Below are 21,549 nucleotides of genomic sequence, written 5' to 3'. Positions count from 1 at the left end.
TTTGAACTGGATTATTTTAGGACCCTTCCACACAGCCATATAACCCAGAATATCAAGGCAGATAATCCACAATATCTGCTTTGAACTGGGTTATTTGAGTTCACACTGCCATGTAATCCATTTCAAAGTAGATAAAGTGAATTTTATACAGCTGTGTAGAAGGGGCCTAAGATAATATGGTAATGTGGATTTTCTGCTTTGATAACCTGGATTAACTGGCAATGTAGAAAGGGCCCAAGTCTAACGCTCAAACCACAACACCATGTAGGCTGCTTTTATTGAACTAAGGCTTTTACACAAATGAATTGTCACTGTATACGTGGATAGAGGCTCTTAAACATTTAAGAGGGAAATTCCCACTTTTGTACAATGAAAGGTTCAAGAGCCCTGCCACCTTCTTCTTGTGACAGACTCTGACATTGATGGATACAAAAGAGCAAAGAGAGCTTTTATTTTTAAAGTGGGAGGGTCCAACGGAGCATTTATGGGAGGCAGGAAATCTCCCTTAATCCTTCAAATGCACACTGAAATTTCCTTTGTTACACAACTGTGACAATGTATGAACTCATCTTTTTTTTTTTTTGCATCTGTTTGAACTACTGCTCCCAATTTCCCAACTTTTTCTTGAGAAGGAAAGAAGACTTTGCTCCACATTTGGCTTCTGCCTTCATTACAGCTTCTCCACAACCCCACTTGCAGAATGGATTGGTGACTTTCCTTTGTGTTGTGTATCCTCAAAAGGAAAACTGCTTCCTCTCTGGGCACAGCCATGCTGTTTTATTAATGAGGTTTGACACCACTTGAACTGCTAGGGCTCAATGCTATTGACATCTGAGAGTTATAGTTTGGTGGGCATGAGCACTCTTTGGTAGAGAAGACAAAACACCTTGTAAAGACCTTGTAAATCTCCCATGATGCCATGACAACAAGTCAACAAGTCAGAGGTTCGAATCCGGGGAGAGTAGGTTGAGCTTCCTCTGTCAGCTCCAGCTCTCTATGCAGGGACAGGAGAGAAGCCTCCCACAAGGATGGTAAAACATCAAACACCCATACGTCCCCTGGGCAACATCCTTGCAGACAGGCAATTCTCTCACCCAGAAGTGATTTGCAGTTTCTCAACACACACACACGCACACACACAAACTGAAGTGTTGCAAAACTGCACTAATATTACAGTGTAGCTATATCCTGTAGTTACTGTGTGTTTTCCCCCCGAGAGGATTGGCATCCACTGAATTCATCTACCTTCACAAGGGCTCAATGTTTTATCGTATCAGAAGTGAACCCCCAGGGTACAGTTGTAATGTATTTCAAAAACAAAGTTTAAAAACTTGGCATTATACTAAATGTCCTTTGACTGGTAGCTGGCTACTTGGAGTGCCTCAGGTGTCGCTATGAGAAGGTCCTCCATTGTGCATGTGGCAGGGCTCAGATTGCATTGTAATAAGTGGTCTGTGGTTTGCTCTTCTCCACACTCGCTTATCGTGGACTCCACTTTGTGGCCCCATTTCTCAAAGTTGGCTCTGCATCTTGTGGTGCCAGATCGCAGTCTGTTCAGTACCTTCCAAGTCGCCCAGTCTTCTGTGTGCCCAGGAGGGGTCTCTCATTTGGCATCAGCCATGGCTTGAGATTCCAGGTTTTAGCCTGCCACTTTTGGACTCTTGCTTGCTCAATGAGAGTCCAGAAGGTAGCTCCCATGATCCCACAGTACTTAGCCAGAGTAGTTCAAGTGGTATGAAGCATCATTCTTTCTACAGCAGGCAAACTTGGGGCCTCCAGGTATTTTGGAGTTCCACAATTCCTAACAGCCTCAGGCCCCTTCCCTTTGCTTAAGCTGCTGAGGGGGGGAAAGGAAAGGGCCTGAGGCTGTTAGGAATTGTGGAAGTTGAACTCCAAAACACCCAGAGGTCCCAGGTTTGCGCATGCCTGGTCTACATTGTAAAGCAGTTGTTCCCAACCTTTGGTCTTCCAGATGTTTTGGACTTCAGCTCCCACACTTCCTAACAGCTGGTAAACTGGCTGGGATTTCTGGGAGGTGAAGTCCAAAACACCTGGAGGACCAAAGGATGGGAACCACTGGTGTAAAGGCACCTCGCAGCAGTCATAGAATCATAAAGTTGGAAGAGACTTCATGGGCCACCCAGTCCAACCCCCTGCCAAGAAGCAGGAATCACATTCAAAGCACTCCCAACAAATGGTCATCCAGCCTCTTTAAAAGACGGAGCCCCCACCACACTCTGGGGCAGAGAGTTCCACTGCTGAACAGCTCCCACAGTCTGGAAGTTCTTCCTCATGTTCTGGTGGAATCTCCTTTCCTGTAGTTTGAAGCCATAGTTCCGCATCCTAGTCTCCAGGGCAGCAGAAAACAAGCTTGCTCCCTCCTCTCTATGACTTCCCTTCACATTGGACATGTAGAGGGGGGGGGGGGGTGTTGGGGTGTTTGAGGGGCTTCAGCCCTCCCCGAAATTCTCAGGGTGGTCCCCGAGAAGGCCTTACTGGTACATTCTTTAAACTGTTATGTTTATTCATATCATGATCTGGTTACCATGCTCAATATATCCCATATGCATGGAGGTATTGGGGTAACAATACAAAAGGTTTGCTAGGGTCCCCCCCCCCCCCACATCAAACTCACCCCCCACCCCCCCGAATCAAAATCCTGGCTACGGACCTGCCTCACGTATTTATACATGGTCACCATGCCTCCTCTCAGCCTTCTCTTCTGAAGGTTAAACATGCTCAGCTCTTTAAGCCGCTCCTCATAGAGCCTAATGTTCCGATGGAATCTCTTTTCCTGTAGCCTTTTGAAGATTCAAATTGCAGGCAAAGAGATGAGGTTGAGAAGTGTTTGGCAGTGGCCTGTGCGGCCAAGGCGTGTGGTGGAGTCTCTCTTCCTTGGGAGGAATTGAAGCAGGGGCTGGATGGGTGGCCATTGGATTGAGCCTTCCTCCCTAGCAGCGAGGATATTATGGGCTGGAGGCCTTTTGAGGGCTCTTCCCGTTCGAGGATTCCGTGAAGAGGCGTGGCTCCGGCCATCCAGGCAGAAGGGGGAAGCTCTTTAGCTATCTCGCCGCGCAGAAGAGGTGGTTTTTTCCCCCTCCCCTTTTCCCGCAAAAGGCCGGGCCTCCCCCCCCCCCCCCGCCCGCATCCTTCCAGTCCTCCAAGGCCAGGCATTGCCTCGCTTGGCCCCAGGCGCTGTTCTCCTCCTCCTCCTCCTCCTCCTCCTCCTCCTTCTCCGATCCCACGCGCTCCTGAGAGGGAGACCCGAGAGTCCGCGCCTCCTTCTCGCTTCCACTGTGCCCGAAGATGTCCGCCGGCGCCCACTTCCCGTTCCCCCACCAAGGCCTGGGTGGGCTGCCCCCTTACCAGACGCTGAAGGACGAGCGGGACGTGGAGCTGGCCGTCGCCCCGTCGGGGGCGCCTCGGGAGGCCTCCGCCACAGGCGCCACCGTCGTCCTCATGCCGCCCGCCCGAGACCACCTCGCCTGGTCCCTCTTCAACACCTTCTACCTGAACTTCTGCTGCCTGGGCTTCGTCGCTTTGGTCTTTTCCGTCAAGGTGAGGAGGAGTGAGGACGAGGTTAGGGGTGTGTGTCTGTGTGGCATGGGCAAACTGCGGCCTTCCCGCCGGGTGTTTTGGACTTCAGCTCCCACCATTCCTAACAGCCGTCTGTTAGGAATGGTGGGAGCTGAAGTCCCGAAGGCCGAAGTTTGCCCATGCCTGGTCTACACTGTAGAATGAATGCAGCTTAATAATAATAATAATAATAATAATAATAATAATGTATTGTCCAAGGCTTTCATGGCCAGAATCACTTGGGTTGTTGTAGGTTTTCCAGACTGTATGGCCATGTTCTAGAAGCATTCTCTCCTGACCTTTCGTTTGCCAGTATTGCACCACCTGACATCCGGCAGGAAGTAGCAACCAAGGACCAAGGCGGTGACATCTCTGGCCCACACCCTGTTTGGGTGTCAGCCAGCACACCAACGACTTAAATCAAGAAATAGTTTTCTAAGATCTACAGAGACACTCGCTGGAACACTTCAGCAAGCAAGAGTCCAAAAGTGGCAGGGTCAAACCCAGAACCTCAATCAATGGCTGATACCAAATGAGAGGCTCCCACCTGAGGGTCGGGACACATGGGGGGGGGGGGTCATGATCATGAGAGGGTGTCAGAGGAGTCACTAAAGACCATCAGAAAACACAGTATTTTCTGTTGGTCAAGGGGGTTCTGTGTGGGAAGTTTGGCCCAATTCTATTGTTGGTGGGGTTTAGAATGCTATTTGATTTGTAAGCGAACCATAAATCTCAGCAGCTACAACTCCCAAATGTTAAGATCTATTTTCCCCAAATTCCATAGTTATTCACACTTGGGCATATTGAGTATCCGTGCCAAGTTTGGTCCAGATCCATCATTGTTTGAGTCCACAGTGCTCTCTGGATGTAGGTGAACTCCAACTCCAAAACTCAAGGTCAATGCCCACCAAATCCTTCCAGTATTTTCTGTTGGCCATGGGAGTTCTGTGTGCCAAATTTGGTTCAATTCCATCATTGGTGGAGTTAAGAATGCCTTTTGATTGTAGGTGAACTATAAATCCCAGCAACTACAACTCCCAAATGACAAAATCAATCCCCACTCAACCCCACCAATATTCAAATGTGGGCATATTGGGTATTTATGCTAAATTTGGTCCAGTGAATGAAAATACATTCTGCATATCAGATATTTACATGACGATTCATAACAGTAGCAAAATTAAAGTTATGAAGTAACAATTAAAATAATTTTGTGCTTGGGGGTCATCACAACATAAGAAACTGTATTAAGGGGTTGTGGCATTAAGAAGGTTGAAAATCCAGGTTGTGCAGGCCTGGTGTAGAAGCACCCTTATGGTTCAGAGCCAAACTAAAGCCTAGTTCCAGTGCAAAATGGAATGTCTTGGGATTGTTTGTTTTGCAAGGAAAGGAGCCATGGAGATGGAGATGGAGGAGGAGCAAAATATTCCCCCATTTTTGCATTGCCGTGTAAGGTTATCTTCAAGGACTTTAAACACAATTGGCATCCTTCTAGCAGTGCAGGAAAGAAAGTCCTTCTAGAAATGGAGAGCAAAAGAAAACTGCATAGGCTTTTCTGTTGCTATCAGTGCCTCTGGCAAGAAAGCATTCATCCCTGCTTAATATGGAAAGCAGACAAGCATCCATGTGGCTTCAGTTTAGTGATATAAAGTTATCTTATGTGATATAGCAGGCCTGAGCAACCTTAAGGAGTGAGGTGCTTAACTCACAGCTGTATACCAGTCTGGCATAGCAGTTTGAGCATTGGATTATGAATCCAGAGAACAAGATTCAGTTTCCTGCTCAGCCATGGAAACCCACTGGGTGGTTTTGGGGGCATCACCTATTCTCAGCATCTCCCCTTCCCCAGTGATAAATTTTCCATAGGGTCAGAAAGGATGTGAAGACACCCAATCGCCAACAAAACAGTTCACCACATGAATCAAGGAACATGAAAGGCACTTTAGACTAACTGAATTTGAGAAGTCAGCCATAGCAGAGTACCTGATGAACCAACCTGGACACAGCATATTATTTGAGAACACAGAAATGCTGGACCACTCTCACAACCACCATGTCAAACTACACAGAGAAGCCATTGAAAACCACAAGCATGTGAGCAATTTCAACAGAAAGGAGGAAACCATTTAAATGAACAAAATCTGGCTACCTGTATTTAAAAAACCTCTAAAATCAGGACAGTAAATAAAGAGCAACACTCAAAAAATGGGAATTCCAAACAAGAAACAATTAGATCCAGCCAATACCTCCCAACAAAGGATTCCCCCAGGCAGCAGGCAGCCAGGCTTTGAAGCTACAAGGACATTAGATAATAATCAATGTGGACAATTGCAGCATTCACACTTGCTTCAAGCAGACAAGTGTTCTTTCACCTACCCTGGACATTCCACAGATTTGTAAACCTCTCTTGACTAGTTTCCAACAGATCTCACAACCTCTGAGGATGCCTGCCATAGATGTGGGTGAAATCTCAGGAAGGAATGCTTTTGGAACATGGCCATACAGCCTGGAAAACTCACATCAATCCAGTGAATCCAGCCATGAAAGCCTTCGACAACATGATGAGGGATTAGAGGACATTCAACCCCAAATTGGGAAACAAGTCGTCCAGGAATACCTGGCCGCTCTAAATGAGTTCAAGTCCTCAGGGCCAGATCAACTACACCCAAGAGTACTGAAGGAACTAGTGGAAGTCATCTCGGAACCATCTTTGAGAGTTCTTGGAGAACGGGAGAAGTTCCAGCAGATTGGAGGAGGGCCAATGTGGTCCCAATCTTCAAGAAGGGAAAAAAGGATGACCCAAACAACTACTGTCCGGTCAGCCTCACGTCGATACCAGGCAAGATTCTGGAAAAGATTGTCAAGGAAGTGGTCTGCAAACACTTCGAAACAAATGCGGTCATCGCTAATAGTCAACATGGATTTATCAAAAACAGGTCATGCCAGACTAATCTGATCTCTTTTTTCAATAGAGTTACAAGCTGGATAGATGCAGGGAATGCCGTGGATGTAGCGTACCTGGATTTCAGTAAGGCCTTCGACAAGGTCGCTCATTACCTTCTGGCAAACAAACTAGTCCAATGTGGGCTAGGCAAAACTACAGTGAGGTGGATCTGTAATTGGTTAAACGGATGAACCCAGAGGGTGCTCACCAATGCTTCCTCTTCATCTTGGAAAGAAGTGACAAGTGGAGTGCCGCAGGGTTCCGTCCTGGGCCCGGTCCTGTTCAACATCTTTATTAATGACTTAGATGAAGGGCTAGAAGGCATGATCATCAAGTTTGCAGACGACACCAAATTGGGAGGGATAGCCAATACTCCAGAGGACAGGAGCAGGATTCAAAACGATCTTGACAGATTAGAGAGATGGGCCAAAACTAACAAAATGAAGTTCAATAGTGACAAATGCAAGATACTCCACTTTGGCAGGAAAAACGAAATGCAAAGATACAGAATGGAGGACAATGCCTGGCTCGAGAGCAGTACGTGTGAAAAAGATCTTGGAGTCCTCGTGGACAACAAGTTAAACATGAGCCAACAATGTGATGTGGCGGCAAAAAAAGCCAATGGGATTTTGGCCTGCATCAATAGGAGCATAGTGTCTAGGTCCAGGGAAGTAATGCTACCCCTCTATTCCGCTTTGGTTAGACCACACCTGGAATATTGTGTCCAATTCTGGGCACCACAAATCAGGAGAGATGTTGACAAGCTGGAATGTGTCCAGAGGAGAGCGACTAAAATGATAAAGGGTCTGAAGAACAAGCCCTATTAGGAGCGGCTTAAGGAGCTGGGCATGTTTAGCCTGAAGAAGAGAAGGCTGAGAGGAGATATGGTAGCCATGTATAAATATGTGAGAGGAAGCCACAGGGAGGAGGGAGCAAGCTTGTTTTCTGCTTCCTTGGAGACTAGGACGCAGAACAATGGCTTCAAACTACAAGAAAGGAGATTCCATCTGAACATGAGGAAGAACTTCCTGACTGTGAGAGCCATTCAGCAGTAGAACTCTCTGCCCTGGAGCGTGGTGGAGGCTCCTTCTTTGGAAGCTTTTAAACAGAGGCTGGATGGCCATCTGTCAGGGGTGATTTAAATGCAATATTCCTGCTTCTTGGCAGGGGGTTGGATTGGATGGCCCATGAGGTCTCTTCCAACTCTTTGATTCTATGATTCTATGAACACATAGAACAGTTCAGCTAATAACTTTGCAGCATGACTCTTTCTGTTCTCGGAAGAGGAGTCAGGTTTCTCCGAAAGCCCCCCTCCCCTCTTCCTTTGTTTACATCTGCACAAACATTGCTTTGCAATGGAAAAATCTGTTGCAAGGCAGTTGCGCAAACTAAAAGAACTGCATGTAGGTTCAAAGACCGTATCCATGGTTTTTGGTCTGCTACAGACAATTCATAACATACAAATCCTGAGGCTTCTGTTGCCAGATCTTGAATGCGCAACAGAAGCAGCTCTTAAACAAGGTTTTATTTACAGGAGTGATATTGAAGTAATTTAGAGCGACCCCTCCTGTGACTACCCTTATAATTTCCATTAAAAACAAAACCAGTATCCTCACACACTCAATTTTATCTACACAATTCACACTCCTGAGCCATCCTAGTTGGATTAGACTGCAAAATATATTTTGCCCTGTGTTATTCTCGCATCCTGCCCTTTACCTCATTCCCTTGGAATTCAGGCTGAAGATATACTGACAAACAGATTTTAAAAAAAGTAAAGACTAAAGAAGAGAGGCTTGAGGCTTTGTATATTAAACGCACAATGATTTTACTACAAACTGACAAACATCTGCTTTTGTATAGCTGGTCCTTGCTACAAATTCACAAATACTTAATTTAAAAACCTTGTGCAGGAATACAAAAGGAAAAATGTACACAAATCTGAGATTGGAATTAAAAGCTAGTTGGAGAGCATTTCAATATTTCTGGATATTCAATACAAGCAAGTACTGCAAGATGAAGTACTTTGGCCACATAATGAGAAGACAGGAAAGCTTGGAGAAGACAATGATGCTGGGAGAAATGGAAGGAAAAAGGAAAAGGGATCAACCAAGGGCACAATGGATAGATGTTATCTTTGAAGTGACAGGCTTGACTTTGAAGGAGTTGGGGCTGTTCCATGAGGTCACGAAGAGTCGGAAGCGAGTGAACAAATAACAACAATACAAGCAAGAAATAACAAAGAGTAGAAAATAACATCTGCATTGAATCATATTCACAAATTACAACCCATTCGCAGAGAAAGGAATAAAGATAATGACTTAATGGTGCCCGAATACATTACATACACATATAGCAAAGGGAATATCCTCAGAGGAAGGTTCAACTCTTTGGCAGCTAATGGTTGCTTAGCAGATTGATTGCTTTCAAACATAGTGGATAGATACAAAATGTGAACTTGTGAAAAAGATCTTGGAGTCCTCATGGACAACAAGTTAAACATGAGCCAACAGTGTGATGCGGCGGTTTAAAAAGCCAATGGGATTTTGGCCTGCATAAATAGTCTAGTGTCTAGATCAGGGGTCCTCAAACTAAGGCCCGGGGGGCGGATGCGGCCCTCCAAGGTCATTTACCTGGCCCTCGCTCAGGGTCAAGCTAAGTCTGGATCGACTTGAAAGCACAACAACAATCCTATCTCATCAGCTAAAAGCAGGCCCACACTTCCCATTGAAATACTAATAAGTTTATATTTGTTAAAATTGTCCTTCATTTTAATTATTGTATTGCATTAAGTGTTTTTTGTACTACAAATAAGATATGTGCACTGTGCATAGGAATTCATTCATTTTTTTCAAATTATAATCTGGCCCTCCAACAGTTTGACGGACTGTGACCTGGCCCTCTGTTTAAAAAGTTTGAGGACCCCTGGTCTAGATCCATGGAAGTCATGCTACCCCTCTATTCTGCCTTGATCAGACCACACTTGGAATACTGTATCCAGTTCTGGGCACCGCAGTTGAAGGGAGATGCTGACAAGCTGGAATGTATCCAGAGGAGGGTGACAATAGTGATCAAAAGTCGGGAGAACAAGCACTATGAGGAGTGGCTTAAAGAGCTGGGCATGTTTAGCCTGCAGAAGAGAAGATTGAGAGGAGACATGATAGCCATGTGAAAGGAAGTCATAGGAAGGAGGAAGCATGCTTGTTTTCTGCTGCCCTGGGGACTAGGAGGCAGAGCAATGGCTTCAAACCACAGGAAAGGAGATTCCACCTAAACATTAGGAAGAACTTGTTCAGCAGTGGAATTCTCTGCCCCAGAGTGTGGTGGAGACTCCTTCCCTGGAGGCTTTTAAGCAGAGGCTGGATGGCCATCTGTCGGGAGTGTTTTGAATGCGATTTTCCTGCTTCTTGGCAGGGGTTGGACTGGATGGCCCACAAGATCTCTTCCAAACACAATGTTTCTATGATTCAGTGATTCTATAAATACTAACTAACCACTGTAAAGATTTGAAGATTTAAGGTGAGAATCATAGTTTGTTTCTTTCTGGATCCCGTTACGTTCTATTTCACTCACACAACTGTATATACAGGCAGTTCCTGAGGTACAAAAATTTGACACAACAGGAAGTGAGAGAAATCGACCCCTAGGAAGGGAAATTCACTCCTGGAAGAGTTATCATGGGGAAAAGATTCCTCTATAAAAGCTTTATCACCAATTCTTGTTTTCACAACAAGCCAATTTTTTCAAAATCCAATTATCACAGGGACAGAAAGTAAGGATTTGCGAATATCCATTCTGAAAGTCCTTCGTTCATGATGCAATGCAATACACCTTTATTTCTGACTAGATATGTATAAAACGGGAATATAAAATCTGTTCTATCCATAAGCAAAAATGGGCTGTTTTAAAAAGACACATCAAGCAGGTTTTTTATAACAAAAAGTACAGCGATTAATCCAGAATGACTTTCCTCCATCTAAATTGCCACAGCCCTTTCTAAGTGTTAGAAGTTGGTTTCTTTTTACAGTAGTAGTAGTAGTAGTAGTAGTAGTAGTAGTTTTGTGCCTTTAGATTGTTTCTGTCTTAGGGTAAATCCCCCTTATCATGGGGCTTTCCTAGTAAGATTTGTCAGAGGGGGTTTGCTTTGGCCTCCCTCTCAGGGGAGAAAATGGGACTTGCCTTATTTTCTGACGGGTTTTTATGACTAGCACAGGGTTTTTGTACATGAGATACTCTCTTTGCTGAGGGTTTGAGGTGAGTGTCATTTGGTGCTATTGATCAGCAGTGCTTTTTTCATTTCACCTTTAAAAGATCATTTCTCTCCTCTCCTCTCTCAACAGGCAAGAGATTGTAAAGTGGTTGGTAACCACATTGGAGCTAGCAGATATGGTACTATTGCCAAGCGCCTGAACATCCTGAGTCTCCTAGCAAGCATCGCTTTGATCCTCGTGTTCTTTGCTGCCGTTTTCGCCCTTACTGCACAGCTAAAGCAGAGCTCCGTAAACTTTGAGTCAGGACCCGAAGTGGGTTCGCCATAACTGTAACTTGGGCTTGCCCTCCCTTCTCTCCCACATGAACACGTGCATTTCTCTGCCTTCCCCTCTCTCACTCATGTCTCTCTGCCTTTCCTTTTCCCCTGCACATACACACACATGTGTTTTTGTCTTCCCTTCTTTTCTGAATGTGCCTTCAGATACCTGGGTTCACATAAAAATTTCTCAGGTGGAAAGGCTTAAGAAGCCCTGTTAGGCTGTGCTGCAGAGTGGCTTCTATTTTGAAAAACCTCTTTTATAATCTTTTCCCAACCTTCCTTTTACTTCACAAGGTAACCTCATATAGTGTGTCATATCATTTAGTCAGATACCAATGTGTAATTTGCCAAAAAGAGTGGCTTGAAAGTCTAGTATGCTTTGAGAGCGTAGCATGGCATCTGCAGTTGTGTCACTCTTAGCTTTGCCAAGATGGAGGTGGATAGGTTTCCATTTCATGCACAGTTATACAGTGGGAGTGTGTTGTTCCAGACTGCTTTTTCTCACTCCATATGATCCTGGTGCCTTTTCTACACTCTTGAATTAGTGTTCTACTGTGTTTAACCAACCACCTTTTCTATTGAATGTAGACAACCTCAAAAGCAATGATGTGTTTTGAGGGTGAAGTTGCATGTGAGAATCCACTCTGTTCTGATCAAATAAAGTCATGAGTGGGTGGAAACGAGGGCTTTCTAGCTCCTCCCTTTTTTGCAAGATCCTCCACTTGTCATCTTTTTTCCTATGACTTTTGTAATAAGAGATGTTTGTAAAGCCTGGTTTGGTTAACATTAATAGTCTTTAATACATTTGTAGAAAAACAATGTGTGTTCTTGCTTTATTTCTTGGCTGGTGGGCCAAATATTTCTTGAGCAACAGTCCTAAACATCATATACACCAAAATCATGGTTCTAGAGCAGTGATAATCAACCTGTGGCTCCCCAGATGTTTTGGCCTTTAACTCCCTGAAATCCTAACAGCTGGTAAACTGGGATTTCTGGGAGTTGTAGGCTAAAACACCTGGAGACCCACAGGTTGAGAACCACTGCTCTAGAGGGAAGCAGCAATGATAGTCGGATTTCCCTTGCTTCCAAGACTGAAGAACTGCTGGTTGTGGATGCTAGTGGATGGGCTTTTGCATCAAGCAGGGGGTCAAATGGCCTGCAAGACCCTTTCCAATCCCTTGTAGACTAGATTGCCTGCAAGATCTCTTCCAACTCTACAAGTGGAAATCACAGTGCAAATAGGCAGATTATAGGTACTCCAACTGGTTCTGGGGTTACAGCACTTTTTCTATAAGTGTGGTACAGAGAGGGAAAGATTGAAGGAAATTGACAAAAAATTGCATATTGTACAAAAAAGAAAAGAAATATTTTTTCCTGTTGTTCCAAACATGAGAACTCAACCAAAAGAGATATCCAACAGTAGAGACAAAAGATCTGCTATTTCATACCGCAAAGGTTTTTCCAGGATTCAGAGGTGGTTTTGTCAATCCCTTCCTCTGAAATATAGTGTACTACAGCATTTGGTATTCATTGGCAGTCTTCCATTCAAGTACTTAGAGTTGACTCTGCTTCGTTTCCATAATCAAATGGGAGCTGCTTTTAAGGTCTTGAAGACATATCAATAACTTCATGTTTTAAAGCAGGGGTCCTCAAACTAAGGCCCGGGGGCCGGATGCGGCCCTCCAAAGTCATTTATCCGGCCCTCGCTCAGGGTCAACCTAAGTATGAAACTATTTGAAAGCACAGAATAACAACAACAATCCTATTTCATCAGCCAAAAGCAGGCCCACACTTTCCATTGAAATACTAATAAGTTTATATTTGTTAAAATTGTTCTTAATTTTAATTATTGTATTGTTTTAAAATGTTTTTGAACTATAAATAAGATATGTGCAGTGTGCATAGGAATTCATTTGTGTGTTTTTCAAATTATAATCTGGCCCGCCAACAGTTTGAGGGACTGTGACCTGGCCCTCTGTTTAAAAAGTTTGTGGACCCCTGTTTTAAAGGCTAAGTGCTGCCACCAGATTATAAACATAAATACTTTAGTAGATCACCTATGAGGAACCATTAGCCTTAGTTTACAGGCATAAATCTTAATTTCATCTTGCACATAACAATAAAGAATTTCAAATATTTTCTTCCCACTTGAATGAGGTTGGGAGTTTTGCATATTTTTCATTCTCCCCTTCTCTCTCCCCCTCAGTTTAGATCTTTTGGGGAAAATTTATTTCATCTAAACTGTATTTTCCACAAAAACAGGATTTTATAGAAGTGAGTTCTCTGCCTGTACATATTTATTTATTTATTTAAAACTCTTTTATCCCAATCTTCTCTACCTTCTCTATCTTCTCATAGACACTTTTCACAAGAAATCCAGAAATGCATTTCCCTGACCCCAAAATCTTAGAAGTCGACAATTTATTTTTCAAATGGTATCAATGTAGGTTTTTTAAATTGAGGACCAGAATTTGTGAGTTTTGTTTACATTCAGATTTCAGATGCCTTTATATTTCCTGATCAACAGCTATGCTGGTTTGGACAGATACATGGTGGCATCCAAAAATGTATTACCCCTACAATGCTGCAATAGAAACTAGTACAGAAGATCAATGGCCAGTTGGAACAGAAAAGGTTTATATCACCCAGTGGAAAGACGGCAGAAAAAGAACAAAATAATATTCCCTGAAATTTCAAAGTCTCAACACCCTCATTGTAATACACTGAAAGGCTCATATGGAAAATGTTTTTTAGTTTTGTGTAAGGCTGCCGTATAATGCTATTTGCTGTAGCCAATCAACAGGGCTTTTATGTAAATACATAAGGTTATAAATTACTGTTCATATTGCTGTAGTTTAGAAAAAAAGCCACCGACCTGCCTCATCATACCAGAGCATGGATCCACTTTAAATCAGGTTTCTGCCTCCTGCAGAATTCTGGGGTTTGTAGTTTAGTGAAGCCCAGGAACTGTCTGGCTGAGCAGTTTAAAGGCCCCACCCTGAACTACAACCCCCAAAATTCTGCAGGAGGCAGAAACTGGATTTAAAGTGGATCCACACCATAGTGTGTTGAAGTCCAACTTTTTTCAAGGGCTTCTTTTCTCCATTATGCAGAATGCTAACATTAAAGGCTGAATGATTTCCCATATTTTGATGGTTTTATTTAATTCAAAAAATATCTGTAACAAAGTGAAAGGCAAAAGAGAAAGAAATGTGAAGGGCTTAATAATCTAATAGCCTAATACACTAAAGAACTGCAAATGGGTTACTTGCAACTTGGCCCAAATAATACCATTTCAAAACTATGTTGTGGAATAATATATAATAGAAATCAATCCAAAATATAACCAGTGAGGAAGGGAAAGTTACTGAAGGGAGTACACTTCAATCCCTCAGAAAGATTCCAAATATTTTTATTTCATATAGATTGGGGGATGGGAGCTGCCTTTTGGGCTAAAAGATCTTTCTGAAAGGGTCCCAAATATTGCATATGTGAACATTATACCAGAATACACAACAGAAACCAGTGCAACACAAGTTCAACACAAGAGGGAAGTTACTGTTCAGGATACAATGCACATGGCTCCTATCAAGCACTTCCCTTCCCTACAGACCTGGGTGTTTCTGAGTGAGTGAGAAAAAGAATTAGACCCACATTCTCCTACGCATCCTGATTCTGTAAATCAGTGAAAGCCTTCCAGGCTTCCTGATATGGACAAAATATGGTTATGAAACCATTAACTGTAACTGAGTCAGAGCCAGCTGATGAAAGTTATTTTTCAACATGTATTTGTTTCTTAAGGCAATCCCTTTTGTGTCAAACGTACCTTCACATAATGGAGAGAAAGGTGCAGAATCATTTCCTTTCTATACAACACAGCTCTGCCAAACTGAAAAGAAAACAAAAATCAATACCAGAATATTTTAAACATTTGACCTGAGAAGAATAAGGAGGATCAGGGGCAACTCCTGACTGAGGCCCCATCGACACTACCATATAAAATCCAGATTATCTGGTTTGATAATCTGGATTATATGGCAGTGTAGAAGGGGCCTCAGTCACCAGATTGCAAACTGGTTACAAAAGTCAAATTGAGAACTAAATTGGCCCTTCTTCATTCCCATCTCTGTTATTTGGGGATTTCTCTTTTATAAAGCCACTATTCTGACTCACTAAATTCCAGGAACAACTGTATGTTGGTTTACATGTGCAAACAAGTTATAACAACAAATGGCTGAAGAAGAGTGAAACCAAGCAAATGCAAAGCTAACCAGGAAGGAACTAAGTGAATTATTACTGTTGGTGATGAACAATATCTTTTATGCCTTTGCCAGCAGCTGTATATGAAGCTAAACCTGAACTTGTGTTCACACATGTAGCTAAAAGATATAATATTTTTTTAGGCCTGTGCAATCATTGAAAAAAAATGTTTCCATACCCATTACGAAATGAGGGAATGGTGCAAGGGAATCATTTCTAAAGTATTTCTGAAATTAGATAGGGTTCATATCATAACTAAAATGAGTTAATGACTTTTTATTAAGTAATTGTGCCAATGGGGAAACTTCAGGGCTGCTTTCTCCCTCATTGTTAGAGCTATTGGCATGAAACTTGCAACGGTACAGAACTCATTTACCACTGTTAGCCCATCAAGTTTCAGAACGTTTCACTCATCCATGGATTTTTAGAGAATTTTCAAAGTTTCAGCAAACAACATTTAAAAAACTATAAGAGCTATTTCCTTGAATTTTCTATACATTGACAGAAGATAACAGGAGATCATTTCCTCCAAGTTTCAGAAATATTCATACAACTACAGATTTTGGGGATTTTTTTTTAAAGTTTTGACAAAAACATTTTTAAAGCCATGACAGCTATCTCATTGAATATCTTCAACCAACAGAACAATTTAGGGATTTCTTCCCAACCCAGCACAGATTTACTTACAAGTATTAAAATATCAGTCAGTCCTCCTCTTTGCAGTTCAACAATTTATTAGAACTCTAGCTGGCTACTCCTACAGAGGGACAAATCTCTCCCCTATCCTAATTGGGGCTTCCTGATGCTGAGCAGAATTCTGAGAAATATAGTTTAGGGCAGGGCCTTTTGAATTTTCTGACATAGGACACCTCAGTTTCCCAAACTACATTTCCCAGAATTCTGTGCTCTCTTGGTCTCTTTCCCAGCTCACTCAGTTCGCCCCACCCTGCTGCTTTCCTCTCCTCATGGTGAGAGGCAGCCCATCTCTTCTTAATTTAAAGAGGAATGGCATCCTTTTCAGTTTCACCTTGCTTGCATTGAAAATGAAACTGACTTCACAGTTTTCAAATGAAAAAGTATTGGGTGAGTTTTGATTCTCAAGTTCCCCACTCCACTCCACTGTGTTTCGTAATATCTGTTCACATATACAAAAATTACAAATTAGATATGACTTACTATTTAAAAATAAAGATTTGCACACCCTAATATTTATTAGGTTTTTCTGTGTATAAGATACACTCTGGTTAGAAAAAAAAAAGAAAGAAAGAAAGACTCATAGATCCTTGAGACAAGGTTTTTGGAGCATATACTTTGTCTCTGATTACAGATGAGATTTCTCAGACATTCTTCCCTCTATTGCAGGCCCTTGTTCTGTGCAAATGAGTCTGAAAAAGGGGCCCAGGCAGACTTTTCAACTGTGATAAAACTTGCAATGTGATCTTCTTCCTTACCTCCATTGCTTTTGCTTTGTGAGTAATTCTTGTGAGGTCACAATCACAAGCCAATCTGAATTTACTAGTGCTCCTACTAATAATCCATGACCAACTGAGCCTTGTGACTTCTACATTAGGGTGCTTCTAGACTTGAATTAAACATGCACCGAAATGGGTTTAAGAAACCCCTTTGATCACGCATTTAAATCCCGGTTCCCAGGCCCAATCCACACTGGGCCCAGACCTGGAAAGACCCATGTCTTATCAAAGATTTCAATTTTACCAGGAATCTAATTAATTCAGGACAAAGCAGGGTTTACTTGCTTTGTCCCGAATTAATTCAGTTTTACCAGAGAGGTCATTTGGATGCCTCCAGTAAAACTGTGACAGGTCTCGGGTTAAAGGCCTGTCTGGATGGGCCCTTAATCATAAGGAAGTGAATTTTCTTCCAACAATCTATGACATGGAATACTGCACATATTTGTAGTGTAGCTGATGCAATGAAAAGCTGCTTCATATGTAAGTTTTACATAACATAGTAGAGATCTGAAGTGGATTTTTATGTGACTCTGGCTGACTGAGCTGATTTTATGAATATCACAGCTTGTGACTAGAAAGGCAACAAGTGACATGGTGGACTTCAGTCTGCACTGAGCTGTGGAAGAGAGATACATACTTGACTCATTCCACTCCTATTAGAAGTGCTAATTCTAGAAGTCTTGCCTATTTAGCATGATTGTTTTCTATTGCCTAACTCTTTATGGCTTCTGTGCTTTAGGATTTGAGCTTATCTCGCATGGTTTTGATATCTATCTGAAATTTCTGATGAGGTCATAAGATGAGGTTTTGTCATCAGACTGATAAAGAGAACAGATTTTTCTTTAATCTCTGAATCAGATGAGGAGGTGCTAAGCCAATTTCTGGGATCAACATGGACTAAGTAAAGACCAAAAATGCTCAGTTCTGACAATATTTTGAAGTATTCCTAGCACTTCATTGACTGTATTGTCGAAGGCTTTCATGGCCGGAATCACTCAGTTCTTGTGGGTTTTTTCGGGCTATATGGCCATGTTCTAGAGGCATTTCTCCTGACGTTTCGCCTGCATCTATGGCAAGCTTCCTCACAGGTGAGGTCTGCTGGAGCTGGGAAAAAAGGGGTTTATATATCTGTGGAAAGACCAGGGTGAGACAAAGGGCTTTTGTAAGTTGGGCTGGGTGTGGATCTTTCAGCTGACCACCTTGATTAGCATACAATGGGCTGACTGTGCATGGAGCAAAGTTGCAAAGTCTGCCTGGGCCCCTTTTTCAGACTCATTTGCACAGAACAAGGGCCTGCAATAGAGGGAAGAATGTCTGAGAAATCTCATCTGTAATCAGAGACAAGGTATATGCTCCAAAAACCTTGTCTCAAGGATCTATGAGTCTTTCTTTCTTTCTTTCTTTCTTGGTGGGTTTGTAGAATGACCGCATAGGGAAGCTGATGAGGAAACACAACATACAAACAATCTACAAACCCACCAAGAAAATCCAACAAATGCTACGTTCAGCAAAGGACAAGAGGGATCCTCTCACCTCTGCAGGAGTCTACCGTATACCATGCAGCTGTGGACAAGTCTACATAGGGACCACCAAACGCAGCGCCCAAACAAGAATCCAGGAACATGAAAGGCACTGCAGACTACTCCAACCAGAGAAATCAGCCATAGCAGAGCACCTGATGAACCAACCTGGACACAGCATTTTATTTGAGAACACAAAAATGCTGGACCACTCTCACAACCACCATGTCAGACTACACAGAGAAGCCATTGAAATCCACAAACATGTGGACAATTTCAACAGAAAGGAAGAAACCATGAAAATGAACAAAATCTGGCTACCAGTATTAAAAAATTCTAAAATTGCAACAGCAAAAACAGCAGGGAGAAAAACAGGCAGGGACATCTAATCACCCTTCAAGAAGAGTTTGCTCCAGGCACAGTCAGCCCATTGTATGCTAATCAAGGTGGTCAGCTGAAAGATCCACACCCAGCCCAACATGGCCATATAGCCCGAAAAAACCCACAAGAACTGACTTCATTGACTATTTGGATATGATGTCTGGATGCAATTGCACTTTCCCTAGAGAAGTCTTGACTCCTCCAGATGGTTTAAGAATACGACTAGGAACAAGCTCCTCTGAGCTTAAGCAGCCTCATGGATTTGGAGCTAACATACTCACATCAGTCTGTTCTAGCATTGTGGACTCGTGTTCTGTGCAACTGAGTCTGGGAATGGAGTCCAGGCAGACTTTGCAATTGTGATCAAACTTGCAGTGGGCCTGCTAACATTTTGTTTCATGATATTCCCAACAAATCTTTCATTCCAGCCCAATAAAATGACATGACCCCTCCCTTTTATGTGAAAGCTGACAAACACCAACTACAGCTTCATGTCATTAATAAGATTCCACTTGGCCTTCACATTCTGAGATGCCTTCTTCATAATGGCATTACACTCTATAATTATTTTCCATGTCAGAAGTGACTTGAGAAACTGCAAGTCATGTCAGGTGTGAGAGAATTGGCCATCTGCAAGGACGTTGCCCAGGGGAAGCCCGAATGTTTTTTTAAATGTTTTACCATCCTTGTAGGAGGCTTCTCTCATGTTGCCACATGGGGAGCTGGAGCTGACAGAGGGAGCTCAACCACGCTCTCCCCGGATTCAAACCTCCTTCAGTCCTGCCAGCACAAGGCTTTAACCCATTGTGCCACCAGGGGCTCCCTATACTCTATAATAATTTGTAACTACCCAAGTGAACTTTGACTTGTGTATTATTTATTTATATATTATTTTATTTAATATATCAATTAATATATTTAAATGATTAATTATGCAAGGACTAGCTGTACCTCCTCCCCTTTCTCTCCTTTCTTTCTCTCATTCCTCTTTCCTTCCTCCCCTTTTTTTTCTTTCATTCTCTCCTTCCTTCCTTTTCTTCCTCTTCCCTTCCTTCCCTTTCTTTCCCTTCCTCTTTCTCCCCTTTCTTCTCTACCTATTCTTGGACTGCAACTCCCAGCAGTCCTCCTGATCAATCTATCTATCTACCTACCTACCTATCTATCTCTAGAGGATTGCTGGGAGTTGCAGTCCAAGAATAGGAAATTGGAAATATGCAAGGATTGGGATGCTCTCAAACAAATCCAAAGAGAAGAAAGCTTGCAGCTTGGAAGCAGTGCATTTGGATCATCCTCCTCTCCAAAAGGACCTGGTCTATGGAATGCTGGGAGCTGTAGTCCTAATGAGAGTGTGGACATGCTATTGTGTGTTTTGTTTGCCAAGGGAGTCATTTTTGCACATACGCTGTAGTGTCTTTTTGCTTTTCAGCTTTTTAAGTCCCTTCCGCTGTGTTTTATGAGTGATGGTCACTTGTTGGCCTGATAGGTGTCTTGTGTCCAAATTTGGTGTCAATTCGTCCAGTGGTTTTTGAGTTATGTTAATCCCACAAACAAACATTACATTTTATTTATATAGATGGAAGACTCAGACAAATGGATATAAGTTAGAATTTCAGTTTAGTTATCAATTGTACTTCCACACACAATTATTTTCATACAACAACAACAACAACAACAACAACAACAAGAAGCCTTTATTGGCATTCACTAACAAAATCACACCACAGACATGTATTCTCATATTAATTCCGCTATGTATTTATTGCAAATATACATATGTTTGTCTGTTTGCTTGTTGAATTTATTTGCTAATTCTCACTCTAACAGGACCCTTTAAAAGACATTAACACTAATCGTATACACAGTGTTCTGGAAACACTGATGTCATCTTTTAAGATGGATCAAATTATCATGGCCTACTCTTGTTTACATTCCCCTTAAAATTTTTCCCATGAAATCAGGCTAAGAAAAAGCAACAGCAGGATGTTTGAAAGCAGCCTGTACAGCTGCTTCCAATGCAGAGTTGGGCTTCAACAAAGGGGTCTATTTTCCAAGCTCTTGAAACTGAAAATATCAAGTCAGAGGCATGCCATTCAGGGTGTTGTCATAAGTTCGGATGCAAAAGGGCAGCCTTTCCGTACTCTCAGAAAGAAGGTCTCTAAGTTTCCCATGATTTCTCAGTAATCCAGAGAACAAGTGTTGCCTTTGAGGCCAGGAATCTTATTGATTTCACTGAATGCAATGCATTTATTTTTAATTTTTAGCCAAAGCACAAAGTATATATACCTCTGTTTCTGGGCAGGTTTTGGAGAGATCAAATATATGCACTATTCTAGACACAAAGCTATATGTATCTATGCTGGGTCTGTCAATATACTGACACTTCAATATTATTTATTTTAATTTTAGCTTGCTAAACAACTAACAAATCCTAAACAAGTAACAGTAGGGAATTATAGACCATTCCTCCACATCAGGGAAAACATTGTCAAGGGTTATCAGTTCAGGACTTTTTTGCAAGGCAACCAAGCATTAGGTGGCTAAGGAGACATGTAAATTCACTTACCACATCCAGGACACTTGCTATCCCACTTGAACCACAATATCTGCAACATGCAAAACAGTATGACAGATCCTCCATTCAGTCATCTCCAGTGGCACACTCAACAATGATCCCCCCCCCCCCCATTCTGTCAGCCTGCAGACATCATCCTTTCTTTAATTTGCTGCTCCATACTCTTGGAATTGCCTCCCTAAATGTTTGCTGACTGCTGCTTCCCTTGTTATTTTTAAATCTTCATTAAAACTTTATTGTTTCCTAAAGCTTTAGAAATTTTGGTTTAATCTTGCATATCTGGATTACAGGAG

General features: G+C 42.4%; 1 protein-coding gene across 1 annotated transcript in view; it reads left to right on the top strand.

Annotated features, from left to right (window-relative positions):
- The first annotated feature begins 2,720 nt into the window (after window positions 1-2,720).
- Window positions 2,721-21,549, top strand: part of LOC132771747 (uncharacterized) — a 33,252-nt gene continuing 14,423 nt past the window's right edge. Inside the window, exons 1-2 of the mRNA XM_067466314.1 lie at window positions 2,721-3,558; window positions 10,861-11,055. Coding sequence (XP_067322415.1) covers window positions 3,307-3,558; window positions 10,861-11,055 — 447 coding nt within the window. The 5' untranslated portion in view covers window positions 2,721-3,306. The remainder of the gene's footprint in view (window positions 3,559-10,860; window positions 11,056-21,549) is intronic.

The sequence above is a fragment of the Anolis sagrei genome, chromosome 1 (assembly GCF_037176765.1).
Source record: "Anolis sagrei isolate rAnoSag1 chromosome 1, rAnoSag1.mat, whole genome shotgun sequence".
Lineage (NCBI taxonomy): Eukaryota > Metazoa > Chordata > Lepidosauria > Squamata > Dactyloidae > Anolis > Anolis sagrei.
The sequence above is the reverse complement of the archived record's forward strand: the minus strand, read 5'-3'. Positions and strand labels throughout refer to the sequence as shown.